General features: G+C 38.1%; 1 protein-coding gene across 1 annotated transcript in view; it reads right to left on the bottom strand.

The window, feature by feature from the left end:
- The window catches only part of LOC115439047 (chromodomain-helicase-DNA-binding protein 3-like), a 104067-nt gene that overhangs the window by 59199 nt on the left and 24916 nt on the right, over positions 1 to 19952 (bottom strand). The window contains 18 exon segments of the mRNA XM_030162942.1: positions 301 to 442; positions 1663 to 1836; positions 2790 to 2911; positions 3018 to 3155; positions 3578 to 3778; positions 3870 to 4061; positions 5089 to 5132; positions 5135 to 5187; positions 6833 to 6875; positions 6878 to 6963; positions 9584 to 9623; positions 9626 to 9651; positions 9653 to 9706; positions 9708 to 9750; positions 9753 to 9801; positions 11884 to 12087; positions 14489 to 14758; positions 19222 to 19397. Coding sequence (XP_030018802.1) covers positions 301 to 442; positions 1663 to 1836; positions 2790 to 2911; positions 3018 to 3155; positions 3578 to 3778; positions 3870 to 4061; positions 5089 to 5132; positions 5135 to 5187; positions 6833 to 6875; positions 6878 to 6963; positions 9584 to 9623; positions 9626 to 9651; positions 9653 to 9706; positions 9708 to 9750; positions 9753 to 9801; positions 11884 to 12087; positions 14489 to 14758; positions 19222 to 19397 — 2057 coding nt within the window.

The following is a 19952-nucleotide window of genomic DNA, read 5'->3' as shown; positions in this document are numbered from 1 at the left end:
TTTTTGGTCATTTTCTTAATTCTTGTTCAAATTTTTAATGATTTTGCCTCTTTTTTGACTCAGTTTTGTTCTTGTCATAATTATTTTTGCTTCATTATTGTTCATTTTGTTGAATATTTTGGTCTTCTTTTCTTCATTTTCTTGAGCAAAAATTAAGAAAATTAACAAAACAGTGCAAAAATAATGCTCCATTTTGCCAATTTTCTTAATTTTTGCTCATTTTCTTCAATATTTTGGCCTTTTTTTTCTCTCTTCATTTTCAGACCCGGCCCTGGTTCCGGTCCAGGGCTTAGTACTGACCATGGAGGCAACAGGGAAGAGGTAGGGGTGGTTGCAGCATTTCTTCAGGTCCATCATGATGTTGAGCAGCGACACCTGGTTTCCTCCACCTTTGGAATTCAGAGCCTCGAAGTTCTTGGTCAGAATCAGTTTGTAATATTTCCTGTTAAAAGAAAACACAAAGTCCATGTTTATACCTGATTATCTCACAGTGACTCACAAGAGAAGGATCAGTCACAGGAAAATAATTAATGATAATAAAGACAAAAACCAAAACAGGAATGTGATGCCCACTTGGAACTCAAATTTGGATAATAAAAAAATAAATCATTATAAATTATCATAACATCTCCATTTATTAAAGATAATGAATCCATATATTGCAGCAATTTATGGGTCCTATGTAAAATCAGTTGCATAAGAATGAGGATTAAAGAACATAACCATTAAAACGAAGAAAATTAACAAAAATGAGCCAAAATAAATGAGAAAATGAAAAAAAAGACCAAAATACATATATTTTTAAGAATAAGCCAAATTAAGAACATTTTTCTAAAATTAACAAAAATTAAGAAAATGAAAAACAATTTGCCAAAACAATTAAGAAAAGGAATGACAATGAGACAAAAATAATTATGAAAATGAACAGAACTGAGCAAAATTGTCATGAAAATTGTCAAAATTAAGAATATGAACAGAAGGGAGTGAAAAAGAAATGAAAATGAACACAAATGAGCCAAAATATTTTTTTTTAACCCTTTAACTACCAGCTCTACCATATGGTTGAGTTACTCATCAGGTTCCTTATCAAGTTCCTCTTAGTCTGGTAGTTAAAGGGTTAAAATGAACAAAAATAACCAAGATATTTAAGAAAATGAACAAATGAACCAACAAATAAAAAGATCAAAAACAACAAAATAACAAAATCAGTTGAATAATAAGTGTTTTCACTCTTGTGGCTTTCTGTTATTTGCAAATATGTATTGTTTTCAGTCAAATAACGACTCTAAGGTCCTAAAACCACAGTTCAACACTCAATACTTCATGCTTTACTTGTACAAGATTTCTGTTGAACAAACTATTCAGTAATTGAATAATATGGAGCAGAATAAAGTATTAATAACGAGTAAAAGAGATGATACAGTCAGTGGCCACTTTATTAGGTACACTTTGCTTGTACCTAATAAATAACCTTATATTATATTTTGCTGATGGAGACACTGTTCACTTTTACAATGAAGATGCTTAACTTTTCAGAACTTGCAGAAAATGTCACTTTTCAACCTGTTTCGCCTCAAAACATGACGTTATTTCACCATCAAATAAAGGTGAATGCATGAAGGTGAATATTGACACACACACCCCCCCACCCAGCCATCGTACTTCTGCATGGGGCTCAGCTCCACCCTGACGATGAGCTCGGTTTTGGCCGGCATGTTCTTGAAGACGTCGGCCTTCAGCCTCCGGAGCATGTGAGGCCCCAGCAGGTCATGGAGCTTCTTAATCTGATCCTCTTTGGAGATGTCGGCGAACTCCTCCAGGAAACCGTCCAGGTTACTGTCCGCAAACATGGAGAAGAATGTGGTTTTTATGTATTCGTTTTATGTATGAAAGTCTGTGTCTGTAACTATTGAATGTACTGCTGCCCATCTTGGCCAGGACACTCTTGAAAAAGAGATTTTTAATCTCAATGAGGTTTTCCTGGTTAAATTAAGGTAAAATTTAAAAAAATAAATAAATAAAAGAAGAAGGTTAGGAACTGTAAATTTACCCCCCAAAAACTGTTCAACCCCCCCCCCCACCCCCAAAAAAAAAAAAAAAAAACTCATCAATTTTAGTGTATATCCTCCTTCCCTCTATTCTAGTGGTTTCCAACCTCTTTTGGCTCGTGACCCTGTTTTAACGTCACAAATTTCTGACAACCCCAGACATTCAAAACAGACATTTTTCTCTTGCAGATGTCTTACCGGATGAATAAGTCTTTCCATTCTCTGTTCGGTCTGGTTTTCTGACTGTGACTGTGTCCGTCCAGGTTGAAGCATAGTAACGCATGTGGTCACATGATCAGGTCAATCAAGATATGTCCTCTCATATATTATATCCTGCATTTTATTTTAACTGGATTTTTATTAAGTGTTCGGTGTTTTAATCATAATGAAATATATATTGAATCACTAAAAAATATTTTTTATTAGTAATTTATTTGTATTTTCATCAATTACTAGAAATTCCAGGCGACCCCAAGGTTGAAAAACACTGCTCTATTCCTCCTCCATCTTTTCCTTCTCAAAAAAACCACTCACTAATGGAGTGTACATAAGGTTTTTCTTCACAGGTTTTTATTTTAAATGTTCACATTCTTTCACTGACTTGTTTTGGAACAGAATCCTCTGTCCTGGATAATTTCATCTTTGGGTTAATGAAGTGTGTGTTTTTATGTTTTGTTAATTGTTGTGTCTGTTCTTGTGTTCATGTGTTGTATTTTTGACGTGTAGCGTTGTCATGGTTACTTGAATCTGTTGGGTGTGAGGAAGTTGAGCAGGTGGAACAGCTCCTCCAGGTTGTTCTGCAGCGGCGTCCCCGTCAGCAGCAGCTTGTGGTCGATCTTATAGTCATTGAGACGCCTGAAGAACTGGAGACGACACCAACAGAACCAACGGTGAGTGGACGGACCTGATGCGGAGCCCGGTTCAGCCCGGTTCAGCCCGGTTCAGCGCTGAAGCCCCGCCTTTACTCACCTTGGACTGGTTGTTCTTCAGCCGATGGGCCTCGTCCACCACCAGACACGCCCAGTCGATGGACTTCAGCGCTGTCTGGTCGATGGTCACCAACTCATAGGACGTCAGCAGGACGTGGAATTTAATGGGAGCTTCTCTCTGAACCCAGACGCCATGGAAACGCCATGGAAACATCAAAGAAACACCACAGAAACAGAACGGAAACACAGGTTAGAACGTATGAATTGAGCAGAACTTCCTTTCATGATTCCTCCCTTCTTCCCTCCATGTCTTCTCTCTCCATGTATCCTCCATCCTTGCCTACTTCCCTCCTCCCTCCCTCCTCACCCTCAGTTTGAAGGCCTTCTTTCCTCCCTCCTTTCCTCCCTCCTTCCCTCCTCCCTCCTCACCCTCAGTTTGAAGCCCTTCTTTCCTCCCTTCTTTCCTCCCTCCTTCTCTCCTCACCCTCAGTTTGAAGGCCTTCTTTCCTCCCTCCTTCTCTCCTCCCTCCTTCCCTCCTCACCCTCAGTTTGAAGGCCTTCTTTCCTCCCTCCTTCTCTCCTCCCTCCCTCCCTCCTCACCCTCAGTTTGAAGGCCTTCTTTCCTCCTTTGACCGCCGTGTCGTCGAAGGAGAACTCGTTCTCTCTGATGATGGCTCTGCTGTCCTTGTCTCCCGTATATGTGACCACATAGAAGTCGGGCGCCCACATCTCGAACTCCCTCTCCCAGTTGATGATGGTGGACAGGGGGGCACTGACCAGAAAGGGGCCCTTGGTGTGGCCCTGGAGGGGGTGGAGCCACAACAGTCCAGGTTAAACCTCAGACTTCAGCGTGAAACAGAGACAACAGGAGTCAAATACACCCTGGTGGTACCTCTTTAAACAGCGAGTAGAGGAAGACGATGGTCTGGATGGTCTTCCCCAGACCCATCTCGTCGGCCAGGATGGTGTCGGTTCCCTGGGCCCAAGAGAACCGGAGCCAGTTCAGACCCTCCAGCTGGTACAGGTGAAGGGTGCCCCCGGTGGACGTCACAAAGTCCGGCTGCTCCTCGTACTTTATCGTAGGCTACAGAAAAAAAAGAAGACAGAATTACGATTAAAAACTGAACCGAGGTATTCATCTGGATCCCATCTACGCTGAAAAACACACCTCTGGGTCCTGGAACACACATTATATGATATGTTTCCAATTTTTGACTGATATCAACAACAAAAGAACACACTGTAATCCCAAATTAATGCAACAAAAACTATGCACACACTTTTCTTTCCTGTAAATCACTGAAACAAAACTCATAACTCGCTCTAGAAGTCGACTGTCCACAACCTCAGTACTGATCCATCCCATTCACAGGAATTTGGGGTAAATTTTCAGGAATTTCACTTTTATTAAAACATTATCTTTTATCTTGAGCCTTTAGAAAACAGTAATACGTTTATTTAATCCAACAATCTGACTCACATGAGAAACAATTTTAACTACATTTGTGTTTGTCCTAAAAACATGAACATTTCAGTGCAATATTATTATTTAATTGGCTAATGTTACATAACATGGGATTTGGGGTAATTATCTGAAAATGAACAGGTAATTACCATGTAATTACTTTGACTCATGTAGTTTCTGAGTAATAACCATAAATCTGTGGAACAGATTGAATGCAGAACTAAAACAAATTTCCAGTATGACTGTGTTTAAAAAGTGGCATAAAGAAATGATTTTCCACATGTACACTGATAAATGAACTCCACAAGGTGTTGTTTTTGGTAAATATGTAAAGGCTTGAAGGGGTAGGATTAGATTAGTTTATACTTCCTCCTACTCCTTTTCGCTCATGTAAATTTTGAGGCTTAAGACGTTGCAGTTTTAAGTTACCATCTTGTTTTGTTCTCATTCTCTTGATTATCATTTATTTGCATTTCTGGTTTTAAACTGTCATTTACATGATTGAAATAAAGATATTAATCAATCAATCAATCATTTCACAGATTCACCCCATGGGCCAAACTGGACCCTTTGGTGGGCCGGCTTTGGTCCACAGGCCGTATGTTTGACACCTGTGATCTAACATGATGAATGTAACTGAACTCACATCAGTAACAGGTGAAGCCGGAGACTCGTCTTCTTCACCTTCCGGGTTTTACTCCTGATCCTCCTCGGTTTGTCCAGATCCTCCTTCATGATGGCGTCCCTAAAAAAACAACAAAGCACAAACAGTTACTAATGTAAGGTTATTTTTATGGTTCATATGAGGCGTTTCCATCCGGATCATGTGACCTGTTCCATTAACTGTAAATATACGACTGAAACACTGATGATGGTGGAGTTATCGTCCTCCCTGAAGCTGTAGAACTGAAAGAAAAACACTTTTCTACATCAGCAAAGAAATATTTCTATTCAGATTACTTATAAAAATCTAATCAGAAAAGATGTAAATATAAAAGAAAGAGGAAAAAAAAAAAAAAAGGAAAAAAAAAAGATAATCAGAAAAGATGTTCTCCAGAAAATAATAACACATGATGGAGTGACCACCTGCTGTTTTTTACACCTAATAATAAAAACTATAGGAATAATAAACCTGACGATAAATGAATAAATGACTGCGTTCAAAAATAATGTACTGTTACAGTATTAATGTATCTGAGGAATTACTCCGAATATTCATGTTATTATAAAATAGAAACAGTCTAATTATCAAATATAAGAGAAATATGCAGAAAGGGTTTAGAAAATACCTACAAAAAGAAAAATACACTTTACAAAGATTAGACAGAAAACTATGAAGGCAAAATATAAAATATATAAATAATGTATCACCTCACATCATAATTTTGCATTTTTTCAATGAAAATCAGGTACTTTCTTATATTTAATCTTGTGTTTGTGATGGTATTGATTTGACAATAATGACAAAAGGAAATGAAGGGATCTGTGTTTGTTCTATTCTATTTATTTCTATGTTCTTGATTGATCTTAAATATTTCTTCTTCCTGAAAAATAAAATAAAAAAATAAAATAAATTTAATTCTGTGGTAAGAGCAAATGAATCATTTAGCGACAAAAAGCAAACATTTCATTCTATATGTTATATATATTCTTTTTATTCTGAAAAACTAATAATTACTTAATTTCTTCATTGTTTTCTGTTGTCGTAAAGGTGTTTGGATGTTTCTACGCAGCGTTTACATCCATACAGGCTGGTTTTTAGGTCAGTTTTGGAGGGAAATAAAAGCAGGTGAACGCCGACAGTGGAGTGTGAACTTTTCTGCCACACAGCTGTTTTCATGCTGAATATGACAAAACACATGTATTTTTAGATGTAGTGTACAGTAGTACTGCATCTGTGCACTTCAGGGACTATATAGACTTGGGTTCATAGACATACATACTGTTACATAGATATATATGTACTGTTTTTCATAGATGTATACACTGTTTTTATAGATATACAAACCGTTTTATAGATATAAATAAAGGTCAGTGAAACACCGGTTTTAAAGGCACATTTCACCTTCGTCTTCACTGTAAAAGATGAGGTTTAGCTTCTTTTTTCCTCCTATCTGTAAATTTCCACAATTTATCGATTTTTTGAAAATTTGTACTTCAGTAATTGAATCCTTAAAGATGTAAATCTCGATATGATGACTTCCAAATTAATTTTCCTCCACACTCTACCTTTCCTTGGTGAATTATGACATAATATTATGGACACTTTATTATATTTAGTGTCATTTTTTTAACAGATGGGGGTAAAAATCGGGACCCATATTTAAGCGTCCTCCGTCAGCGGCAGCTACGATCTGGATCTAACCTGGTCCGGTCTGATCTGGACTCACCTGTGTCTCCAGTACGAGGCCTTGTAGATGGCGAACTCTGGATTTCCAGGTCGTCTCTTTCCCAGGTGCACTGGTCGTAGGTCAGGTCTCTCCACTTCACCAGGTAGTGGTACGTGCCCTTCTTATCCATACTGAGCCCACACCACACACAGAACAAAACACATGAGGCAGAGTATCGACATGAAACATGGTCCAATAAAAGACTAGAAGGTTGGACTTTTTTGTGGCCAGGCATCGTATGGTGGGGTGTGAACCCTGGAAGGAAGATGATAGTTGCAATAGTGAGGTACTGTATTATATCAAATAGTGTACCAGGCCTTTATTTTTCTAGTTGCAGAAGATACCAGGCCTTTATTTTTTAGTTATAGAAGGTACCAGGCCTTTATTTTTAGTTACAGAAGGTACCAGCCTTTATTTTTTAGTTACAGAAGGTACCAGGCCTTTATTTTTTAGTTACAGAAGGTACCAGGCCTTTATTTTTTAGTTATACAGAAGGTACAGGCCTTTATTTTTTAGTTACAGAAGGTACAAGGCCTTTATTTTTTAGTTACAGAAGGTACCAGGCCTTTATTTTTTAGTTACAGAAGGTACCAGGCTTTATTTTTTAGTTCAGAAGTACCAGGCCTTTATTTTTTAGTTACAGAAGGTACCAGCCTTTATTTTTTAGTTACAGAAGGTACCAGGCCTTTATTTTTTAGTTACAGAAGGTACCAGGCCTTTATTTTTTAGTTACAGAAGGTACCAGGCCTTTATTTTTAGTTACAGAAGGTACCAGGCCTTTATTTTTTAGTTACAGAAGTAGTACCAGGCCTTTATTTTTAGTTACAGAAGGTACCAGGCCTTTATTTTTTAGTTTAGAAGGTACCATGGCCTTTATTTTTTAGTTACAGAAGGTACCAGGCCTTTATTTTTTAGTTACAGAAGGTACCAGGCCTTTATTTTTTAGTTACAGAAGGTACCAGGCCTTTATTTTTTAGTTATAGAAGGTACCAGGCCTTTATTTTTTAGTTATAGAAGGTACCAGGCCTTTATTTTTAGTTACAGAAGGTACCAGGCCTTTATTTTTTAGTTATAGAAGGTACCAGGCCTTTATTTTGTTTCAGAAGGTACCAGGTCTTTATTTTTAGTTACAGAAGGTGCCAGGCCTTTATTTTTTAGTTACAGAAGGTACCAGGCCTTTATTTTTTAGTTACAGAAAGTACCAGGCCTTTATTTTTCAAGTTGCAGAAGGTACCGGGCCCTTAGTGGAAGAAGGCTTACATTAAAAGTCAGGCCTTTATTTATAATTTCCTCTGTTTAATAAGGTAGAATAGTCAAAATTTGTATGAACTGACAGATGTAATTATTTAATTCCATTTGGATATTCTGAAATGGGTCTTTTTCCAGGTTGCAGATTATTCTGTTTTTATTCATAGCCTTCGTCTTGTGTGGGAAATTGGATCACTTCAGATGAGTGATTTAAAAACAAAAAAAAATGAAGAAACTAAGTATTAAATTAATCAGAGAGCATCGAACCGGAAAGACTGACTTACATTCCAAAGGACAAACTGGAGAAATTGTACAATTATGGGAACCATATATGAACATTATGGTATCTGGAAAATAGGAACATGTCATCCAAATTATTAGTTTTATTTTTTATTCTCATGACTGCTGTATTTTAATTTAATTTCTACGTATATGTCTACATGTTTCATAAGAATATATATGTTATCTATATATCTCATTTGCTGCAAGTCTACGTGATGTGAATGGGTTGTATGAGTGTTTGCCTTGTTTTGATTCATGTTCTATATAAATATATTATTATTTACTTTGTTTACCTTCATTATAAAACTTAAATACCAATAAAAATATTGTGGAGAAAAAAAATTCTGTATATCTGAATATTATGTTTAATTTGAAACAAGGTTATTATCGTTAACGAAAACTAAGGAAATGACAAAAAACTAGAATGTAAAAACATTTTCATTAACTGAAATAAATAAAACTACAATTAAAAGAAAAAAATGATAACTAACTAAAACTGTATTGTGTGTTTACAAAACTAACTAAATACACACAAATTATGGATAAAATTCCCTTCATTTTGTCTTTGTCAATGTCGGATTGATACGAAATCGATTTATTTCACTTGAGCAATTTTAGCTAGTGGCACCATACAGTACGTTATGGTCCGTCACTTGTGGTCACTTGTCGTTAGAGTCAACTTCTCGTCCAAACTCTACGTGGAAACACGGAGACTAAAGTTGGGAGAAAGCAGCAGAGTCCTGTCTGGATTTATTTGAATACGCGAAGAGAAGAAGAGAAAAGCTAAATAAAAAAAACACAAAAAAAAACTAATACTAAAACTAAACTAAAACTAAGCATTTAGAAAAAACAAAAACTAATTAAACTAGCAAACCTGCTCTAAAAACTAATTAAAACCTAACTAAATTAGAGGGAAAAAGTCAAACTAAATAAAACTAAACTATAAGGAAAAATCCAAAACTATTAGAACCTTGATTTGGAGCCATTATCAACCAGGCTTTTAAATGGAAATACAGTGTATAAATAAAGAGACTTGACTTTATTGTTCCCATCATTAGTGGAATATTATCCAATAAAACTCAGCTAATGACATGAAGCTGAAGCCTTATTAACAGAATGTGTTCATGTGAGGGAAACGCACTAATGTTACTATGGAAACCTTGTAAGTAAAGTGCTGAAGTGCAAGTGGAATCATCAGCCCCGCTGGCGCCGTTCGCTCACCTGTGGTTGATGATGCGGTGGATCATCATCCACTCGGGATGATGCCGTACTTGTAGTACTTGTCCTCCGGAGGCGTATGGGGGGTCTTTGGCCCTCCTCTTCTCACTCTTACCCACCCCGTCTCATCTTCGGCCCGGAGCCATAATCCAGACTGGGAGGCTCGTCCAGTCCGTCTTCCTCTGGTAGTTTCTGTACATCACCGAGTGGAAGATCTCCAACTGGAAGAAGAACACGAAGGTACAAGAGTTTCAGTTTTGGGTTTCAGCTGAGCATCAGAGTGTCGACACTCACATCTAAATGAATGGATTTATTACCTCCACCAGGTTATGTTTTTGACAGGGTTTGTTTGTTTGTTTGTGGGTAGTTAGCAAGATAAGTCAAAAAGTATGGACGTGATTTTCATGAAATTTTCAGGAAATGTTGATACTGGCACAAGGAAGAATGATTAAATTTTGGTGGTCATGGGGGGGGGGGGGGGGGGGGCACAGATCTGCCTTAGTGGAGGTCTAGGTTTAACACAGATCCAATCTCTTACGTGTAAATTACCACATCTGAGTGTCCGCACCAATCTGGACATAAAATAAAATTACCAGTCACTGAATTGCGATGTAATATTTGATTTTATTTATTTGTACATTATAAGCAGCAAGAGAAACATTTTCATGCAAGTAACACCATTGAGCAAGAGAGGATAGAAGCCAAAAAAGGCTTATGTAAATACCTCCCCGGAAATAAACAATACACAAGAAAATAAATAAATAAACAAACTAGAAAAGCACTCGGAGAGCGCAGACCTCCGCCCAGGCAGGTCAGTGACCTAACATGATTCAGTCCACTATTAAGATTCCATACATTATAGTTCCCTGATCTTATAAATATTATGTAACTCTTCATCTGATTTAAGCATTAGTGCTGTTGTTTTTTGATGTTTTGTTGCCAACCCAAAGCTGAACTACAGAGCCAATTTCTTGGGTCTAAGTTTTTTTTTTTATTTTTCCGCTAATGATCACTAACTGTCACAGCTTGATGAAAAAAAAAAAAAAAACACATTTTCTCAACTCAACCGACTAGAGTGAAACTAAACGACTCAAACTCTAAGTATTTTGACCACGTTTTCTATCTACAAAATCCCTTCACCTGCAAACAACCTGTTACAGACGGACTGAACAGAAGGATACACGACTGTATTAATGGATTCACTGGATCTTCTCAACAGTTCGGTGTCCCTCAGGTCCGCTGGGTAACGACTGTTTAAATGTGGACTCGTTACCAAAAGGAGCTGCTTCTATGATGTATGAGTTCATTAACGGGGCGACAGTTCCCTCTTTAGACTGAATTAAACAACAGCAGGGGTGGAACCCAGCCTCGAATCCATCTGAGGGAACATGGCAGAGAGCAGCTGGTTTGTCGCCTCATATTTTAACCACGTTTCCATGAAAAAGTGGTTTTGACACAGGTTTTCATCTAGTACTTTTACACAAATACGAACTGGTTGTCATCGTTAGAGTTTAAAGGTTTGTCTGTTTGATGTGTCAAAAAAACATCTGGACTGATTTATAAAAAAAAAGAGCCCAAAACTAAACTACTGAACCCAAATTCAAATAATTATTGCATTTTTTTTTTTTACTCTATTTTAGTCAATTTTAATGGATTTTTTTTTTTTGTTTTGTTTTTTTACATTTACTTAGTTATTATTTTTAGTTGCTTATTTTGTTTATTTCCTACATTTTGTTTTTAATGTTAGTATTTTTTTCTTCAATTTGTTCAGCTTGTAGCTTATTTTGTTCATGTTACTTATTATTTTGTTGATTTATTATTTTTTTGTTAATTTTATTGATCAGTTTGGTTGTTTTTGTTCCTTTTGTTGCTTATTTTATTCTCCTTTTTTGATCACAGAACTGCTTTATGGAGTTCAACCAGATGTCAAAAAGCAGCTGGAATGATTTACTTCCCTTTGGCAATTTTTTTTTTTATCAGGAAACAACATATATTTTAATTATTCTGAATACAGCCATGTCATGTAAACACTTATATTCCATGTCGATGTTCTGAATCAGGTCATTTTTAATGGAGCATTTCCACATTAAGACAAGGAACATGTGGATATTATTGTGGTTTAATGATCATTCTTTGGACATGTTTATAGCACATTCACCAAAGGAATATAATTTGATAGTTTTGTTGCTGGTTGTGACTCAAAATCTCAGTCAGAGGGTTTTTAGAAATATAGAACCAGTTAAATGATATTAAAAGGTGATCGTCCTGCGCTGGTTTGTGGATGCGTACGTTGGTGCTCATACCTGCAGTTCGGTGATCCATGTGCAGTGCCAGTACGACTGCCCCGTCAGCTTCACAAAGAACTCCCTCTCTGCTCGGCCCTTCATGGGGGGCGGCAGGGGGGCGTCGGGAGGGGCGTCGGGAGCCGGAGGAACAGGGATGGGGGGCGGAGGGTCACCCCATCGCCAGTGGAGGATCTTCTGGACACGACCTTTGATTGGCGGACACTAGAAGGGCATAGGTTGGCTTTAGTCACAACGGGATTTAGAAGCAAACACTGCATGAAACAGGAAAAGACAAATTCCATTATATAGAGTTTTTACGACAGTTTATATAGTTTATATCACAGAGTTTGAGTCAAGATTACGGTACATCAGAACTCAGAAAAAGGTTCAAACATCTATTAATTTATGATACTGGACTTGTCTCTACTATTGTTAACAACACTTTAATACGGATTAGAACCAGTCGTTGAAGTTAAAGGAACTGCTCCAGATTGGCTTAGATGTTATTTAACAGATTCCAAATTGTTCGTGTTATCCTATTTCTTTGCTCTATTTATTATTATTGACTTCTAATTTTTTAATTTTATGTTCTTATCCTGGTTTTTATCCCAGAGACTGTTTTTATCTTCTTGAGGTTTTTTATTATGTTTTATTGCATCTTGTTTTTTTTATTTGATCTTATTTTTTATTTTATTCTTTTACTTATTTATGCTGCTATCATGTTGAATGGTGGAACACTGAGCACTTTTTGTCTTGACACTCGATTAAATACCTGCTGAACAGGTTCAGTGCATGTTTTGTTGTAATGCCAAATGCAATCACTCTGTCTGCAAAACAAATCTACCCACAAGTATAAATAAAGTAACCTTGATGCATCCTCTATATAAACAAATATTAGTTGTGGAGTTCCACAGGGCTCTGTTCTAGAACCAAATCATTTTTGATTTTATACATGCCTCCCATTCCAATCCAATCCAACTTTATTTATAAAGCACTTTAAAACATCCACAGTGGACCAAAGTGCTGTACAGAAGACTAACAGCACAATAAAACATTAATACAAGTATTAAGAAATAATAAGGTACATTTATGGTAATTTTATCAGAAAACATGCACTCTATTACTCTGAATGAAACCATATCCTGAATTGTCAGGTGCCATGTAAACAGCATATTCCATTTAGATATTCTGAATTAATTTTTTTTCCAGAATGAAGCATTTTCTGATTAAGATGTGGAATATGGCAATACTATTTCTTGTTTTAGGAAGAATAGTTGAACATGTTTATAGAAAGTTCACAAAATGAATCTAATTTGCTTGTTTTACTGCTGGATACAACTGAAAGACTCAGTCAGATGGAGGAAATAAAAAAAGACTCTCTCTGGTTATGATGAAAGAATCCGAAGAAAAATCCACATTTTTGATTGGAATGGACGATATCAACAACATATATTAAAAAGCCGACCTTCTCCAGAGGGGGTTTGGAGAAATGAAAGTGAGTTCACAATGTGGAACATCAGGCACAAGTGGAAAACTATGAACAAAAGCTTATGCTCATAATCAGGTTATGACCAGTAATATTACTGTAATATTCATTTGTATTAGAAAAAGCTTATTAGGAGTTTGTCTTTTTCAGAAAAAGGGCAAAAATCTGGAACACTTTGTACATGTCCAACTAGTTACTGGTATTAATAATAATAGCATTTTTCAATAATCACGGTTGAAACACATTTCATGGGGACTGTAATAAACTGTTGGAATAACACCTCACCTGTTATTAATAAAAAGCAGATTAAACTATCACAGCTTCTACAGATTTACTATAATGGAGACTGTTGGAAATGTTGCCCATCCTGTTTTAGTTCAACTCCAGGTTTCTGTTGTAACGTGAAACGACATAAATTCAGACTTTTCACATTCACTGTGCATCATTCTACTGCGTAACTATAATTAATCTCAGTTACATTAGACTCCGTCCTTGACAAACAGATGTTAATTTGACGTAGACACTGTCCTCGTCTCTGCTAATAGCATCAGTGTGGTTAAATTCTGCTTTTTTTTCCCATGCCGCTGCCGTCTACATTCACAGCAGGAAAAGCTGTTATTGGACTAATTTGCAGCTCTCGGTTTGGATTCGGCAGGTCTTGACCTTATTATGTTAAGTGCCTTGATATGATTTTGTTGGGATTTGGAGCTATAACTATAAATAAAACTGAACTGACCTGAATTAAATAATAAATCTCCTACGTCTCCTCGTGCTTCGATAAACCATTTAAAATGACACAATTACACCGTCAGACATTTGAAAACGTCTCTTTTCATTACCTCCACCACCTGAAAGTTCAGAGATACCGGGTTTTCGTGGTAGAGTGATGCTTCAATTCACTCTGCTATTAACTCTAAAAATGTAATTTGACGTCCCGGTCGTCCAATTGTGTCTGAACATAAAGACTCAGATGGTATCTACTTCCATCATATGCCCATTAGTGGCTCATAAATCCTCCATTTGCGAGCCTGTGCGTCATGAAATTAACCTCAGAGATGATTAACTCAGAGACAGAGGGAACAGCGAGTCTCGGGTGGAGGTAAACATGGCGGAGGCGGAGGTGGAGGCGGGACTGACCGTGCAGCGTGGGCATAACCACTCTCCGTTGGGGATCTCGGGCAGCGGCGGGTTCAGGCAGTGGATGTGGTAGGACGACGTACAGGTGTCGCAGCACAGCAGCTCGCCGCCGTCTTTACAAACCCGACAGAACTCCATGTGGTCGTCGTCCTCCTCCTCGGCGCCGGTGGGAATCCCTGCGCTCACATCTGAGATCACCCTGTCCTCACTGTCCTCCTCGAAGTCATCGAAGTCCTCGTCCTTCGCCTCCCACTGGATTCCCTCCTTTTCCTGCAAAAAAAAAAGAAACGAGAACATGTTTTCATCTGTGTTCATCAGCTTCAAGGAGAGTTCACCTTCAGTTTTAGGTTCAGCTTCAGAGCATGTTCACTAGGGCTGGGAATCGTAGCTGTCAGGCAAATACGATACGTATCTCGATACACCATCCGATATATTAAAGATACGTACATGGCATCTCGTGATGTAATGTGATACGATTCACATCCAAATCATGATACAGAACGATTAAGCACATTCTGTTTCAACACATTCATTCTGGTAAAAAAAAATATGCAGCGTAATTCAATGAGCTTGATTATTCATCAAATAAGACCATGACGTTTGTGCAATTCAGAACACGTGCCTCACATTCAGTCAGGTGAAAAAGTTCGGACTTTGTTTCCAAAGTCATTTCTCTGTTTCTAAAACTCAACTTGTTGCTCCCTCGCTGAATCAGTTTGTAATGAAATGTATTTGTAATGTAGGTAAAACAGAAAAAGGTTCTGTCACTTTAAGAGACACCTGCGCAAGGTATTCTGGGATGTGCTGTTAAATATGTATGACACTGTTTAAGGAAGTATCTGTGGTATTTTATTTATTAACCTTTATTTAACCAGGAAGTCCCTTGTGATGAAATCTCTTTTTCAAGGGAGACCTGAACCTATGTATGGCCGTATTCAATACAGTTCATATAGTAACAGGTACACGTTATGAAACCACACGTCGTCACCTCCCTTCTAAGTCTGCCAGATTCAGATACAGACGTTGCAGTATTCATCCATGGTGCATGTGCCCAGTCCATCCACAGAGCTCAGACTGTAGTGTACAGTGTACACATCCACAAATCAGTAGTGGAAACAGCTGGAGCTCCGCTTCCCTCCTGCCGTTTCCACGTTTCAGCTGTTTCTGCGTTGTGTTTGTTGCAGCCATATGACGTCATATGGTTGCACTACTGCTGCCGCGATTCTGCGTGAACATCCGCTTCCCACAATGTACGTCGTGACAAAATTCTGACAATGCCCGAGTTACCTACCGGCTCTGTTTGTAAACAAAGGGTTTGTTTATGGTGGAGTACACTTCAGAATTGTTCAACATGAGGGAAGAGATTCAGGTGAGTAATCACAGAAAGACTTACGGATTCATGATACTTAGGCTACGACTGGGGTTTTACAGATTTGATGAAAAATTGGTGACGAAAGTCTCCTGCAGCTTTAACCACCTTCAATGGCAGTTCATTGATCCCAAAGTGCTAAGAGCTAATGCTAATTCGTATTGATCATGCTAGGTGTTGTGTGTAATGGGATGGGTAAAATGCAGAGACCAAATTTTCCTACAGGGACAATAAAGTGAGTTAACCTTTGACCTTTAATAATAATACTATATAAAGTTAAGTTCAGGACAAATGGAGGTTTTGAAAAAGTGGCAAGTCCCAGACAAGCCTGTTACTTTTATTTATTTATTTATTTTTTACACAATTTCCTCTGGGACTAATTAATCCTGAATCTGAAAACACCTGAAACTAAGAGACTTTTTTTTTTTTTTTTTTTTGCAGACTGAATTCATGCTTCAAAAATCCTAAAAGTGGTTTCACACATGTAGATTATCTTCCTCGACAAAATGTTTCATCACCTTTTATTTTCCACTGAGCTTGTTTTTCCTCTAATAATCCAAACGCAAATGAAAAACCCCTTTGGCATTTTATCGAGGGAACGGGGCCGATGCTAACCTGCGCTAACATCCCTGCAGTGCTCTATGACTAATCCCCATGCTAACCCCCATGCTAACCGCTAACTGTAAACACATCTGGTTCATTATACCACAGTGGATCTAAGATTAGAAACCATCTGAAAGTGTCAAAAGCTGCAAAAGAACATTGATTCAATCTCTTTTTCACTAGAGTCGACACTGATTCTTGAATGAAGCATCTCTTTTGCTTTGACATGATCTTCTGAATAGTGTCCTTGGTTCGGTTTCAGCCTTTTTACTCTTCTTTTACTTCTAACACCATCGAACAGAATACAAACACTACTGTGACTTGCTCTTTCTCCAACAACATAAATTCATTTCTGAGCTTTTTTGTTCGAGACTGTTGGCTGTTTTTTGTTTTTTTTGCCACATGCTATTATCACTTCTGTCTGGTTTTCCTCCGGTGTGTTTTGCATCACACACCTGCTTTAATAAAAAAAACACCAGTGCAAATGCTGTCATGGTAACCTAAAAATGAACACTGGGGTTTTATGTGTGACTTTACTGAATGGATCGACGCCCACGCTGCCACTCCAGGTATGTGTCTGTGTCTGGGAGGGATTGTTTCTGTTCCACCGAGATGTGAGATGAAGCCACAAAGCTTCGATTCATCTGCTCCGAGACAGAAAAAACAAACCACTTGTAACTGGTTTTTCACCCTGTTTTTTGCCAAGTAGCCTGTAGCAGCAGGAACACGGAGCTGACGTTAGAGCTGGGGGATAAAACAAGTGTCTGCTGCTACAATCCACAGCTACGACTCTTTCAGTTTTAATTAAGCTGTGATTTTATTCTGACGTTGAACGGAGATGATGCTTAAAGTCTGATGCAATTTGGTTTTGTCCCAGATGAAAGATGAAGACATTAGAATTTTAGGATAAACATCACACACACAAACTAGAAAATCACTTGGAGAGCACAGACCTCCATCAAGGCAAATCACCCCCCCCCCCCCCAATCATCCCCAAAATTTAAACATTTGTTCCTTGTGCCAGTGTTAACGTTTCCTGAAAATTTCATCCAAATCCGTCCATAACTTTTTGAGTTATCTTGCTAACAGACTGACAAACTTAAAATACATCAAGGAAAGAATGGATCCAGTTAATAGAAAAACCTCCTCAGTTACTCATTTGTTCAAGTTATGATGTATCCACGGTGACTTTTTTTTTTTAGTACGTCAGCTGTATTTACCGACTTATTTACAGATTCTAAGTACTTCATCTACTCCAATCAGTAGTGTTGTACATGTGACCGACCACTTTTTGAACGTCTTGATCTTATATTAGTGGTGAAAAAGACTACTGTGAATCTTTTATTTTGGGTCGTTTTGCCGACTTTTGATTTAACTAAACACTGGGCATGTCAAAGAAACTTACACAGCTACACAATTTAGAAAAGAATCACCTTAAAAGATGATCTTTAGTAATTTTCAAAGCCTCTTGGATGAAATGACGAAAAGTTTTCAAGAACAAAAACTAGTCCGGTCAAAGAACTAAGGATGAATGACCTAGGAAAATGAGAACTTGCACAGACTGATGATTATTTTTTCAGTGTTCTGCTATGAAAAATAACCGGTTCGCTAATATCATACCATAATCTGCAAGTGTTTTTTATAATTCCACTGAATATCTGGTCTTATTCTTGACCCATTTACTGGGTAACTTCTAATTAGGGATGCACCGATACCACTTTTTTCCAGGCCAAGTACAAATACAAGTACTTCCATTTGAGTACTTGCTGATACAGAGTACTGATACGAGTTCTTAGTAATCCCATTCCAGTTGTTAGTTCCTTTTGTAAATGTGCTTTATTGTCGTTGTCATTAGTCTGACTGGAACAAAGTGCTGCTACTGACATTTAATGTGTTGGAATGAGCGTTTGTCAATTAATCCACCAGGGGGCGCCGCTCTGAATTAACCATACTGGACAAATACCACGAAGAAGAGTAAAGTTTTTTTGAGAAAAAGAAGAAGAAGTCAGTAATAACAAACACGGAGATGACAGAGGGAACACTAATGTGATACTAATATTGCAGCGTTTTCTCTGGTAAGGTTTAAAAGCTTCAGCAGGAAGAGAAAAGAGAAATGAGTGATAAGTTTGGTTTTCACTTCCACTGGCGGCGGTCCGCACCGCTCCGTACCTCCATAGTATTATAAATAGGATGTAAACCGGCCCAGTCCTGGGTAGTTGTCCTAAATGTGTCAGTAGTTTTTCTCTAACTCTCACAGTGGCTCTGTGAACAGATCCTCTACCTCCACGGTTCCTGCTAGTATTTTTCGTCTGGGTACGCATCTGCCAGCACCTGGAAAACGGGTGGAATGTACGCAGAGGACGGACAGAACACTGCGTCTGTATCTGTCTGTGTCTGGAACGTTACTTGCAGTCAGCGTTACTTTTATTTTGAAAAATCTCCACACTCTTCACACTCCACACACATTATTCCACCACCGCGTACCTGCTGCACTGAACTGTGAATGTCACATGGCCATAAGTGGTATCAGTGCAGTTGTATTGGATTACTTTTATGAGTACAAGTACACACACTGAGTATCAGAGCCGATGCCGATACTGGTATCGAATCGGTGCATCGATACTACTAATTATGTACCTGTAAGAGCAAAGATTACTGAAACATGACTTCTATCATGTCCTGTCACATACCCAGAGTGCATCTGGGGTACAGTGGTGGTCCAGTGAGTGTGGACGTGGTGCGTTCAGGTGCTTTTACGTACACAGTGTGGGCAGCTCCACTTCCCCTCTGGGGCTTTGTCCAGCTCCGGCTCCAGGCAGACCAGGTGATAGGCCCGAGGACAGGTGTCGCACAGGATGATCTCTCCGCCCTGTTGACACACCTCGCAGTAGTCCTGATGGTCCGTCTCGTAGCCGTCGCCCTCTTCGTCACCTGGGACTGAAAGGTTAGAGGAAACAGAGCATTTTATATTAAAACCATCACCCCAGTCTAATGGACGGTACAATACTGACCCTACCTCAGTGTAATAACCACAACACATGCACCGTGTTTTTCTTTATCTTACCTTGTATATATCCTATTATACCTGTATAATATCCTTATTGATGTACATGTTCTCATCTGTAGTATAGAGTTAGCTCTTTGTATATTTGAGTAGTTTTGTAGTACTTCAGTAGTAGATGGGTGCTTCTATCAAACTGGGTTTATTTACTTTTTAGACCCAATAATAAAAGAGAAATGTAGACGTATTTCCCCCCAGGATGGACCTAATGATGACCTCCGATAAATGCAAAAAAAAATTATACTCTTGCTCTGAGCCATCCCATAATTAAGGAATTTTAATCAAATATCGGGTCCAAAAATAGGACCAAAATTGGGACAGTAAAAGCTACCTAGGTGTCAGTGTGTTAGATGTGAAAACATGTCTGTAAATGGTCTTATACAGACTATAAACAAAGACACTGTGTTACATGTGTCAATCCTAGTGGTTTT

The sequence above is a fragment of the Sphaeramia orbicularis genome, chromosome 18, assembly GCF_902148855.1.
Source record: "Sphaeramia orbicularis chromosome 18, fSphaOr1.1, whole genome shotgun sequence".
Taxonomy (NCBI): domain Eukaryota; kingdom Metazoa; phylum Chordata; class Actinopteri; order Kurtiformes; family Apogonidae; genus Sphaeramia; species Sphaeramia orbicularis.
The sequence above is the reverse complement of the archived record's forward strand: the minus strand, read 5'-3'. Positions and strand labels throughout refer to the sequence as shown.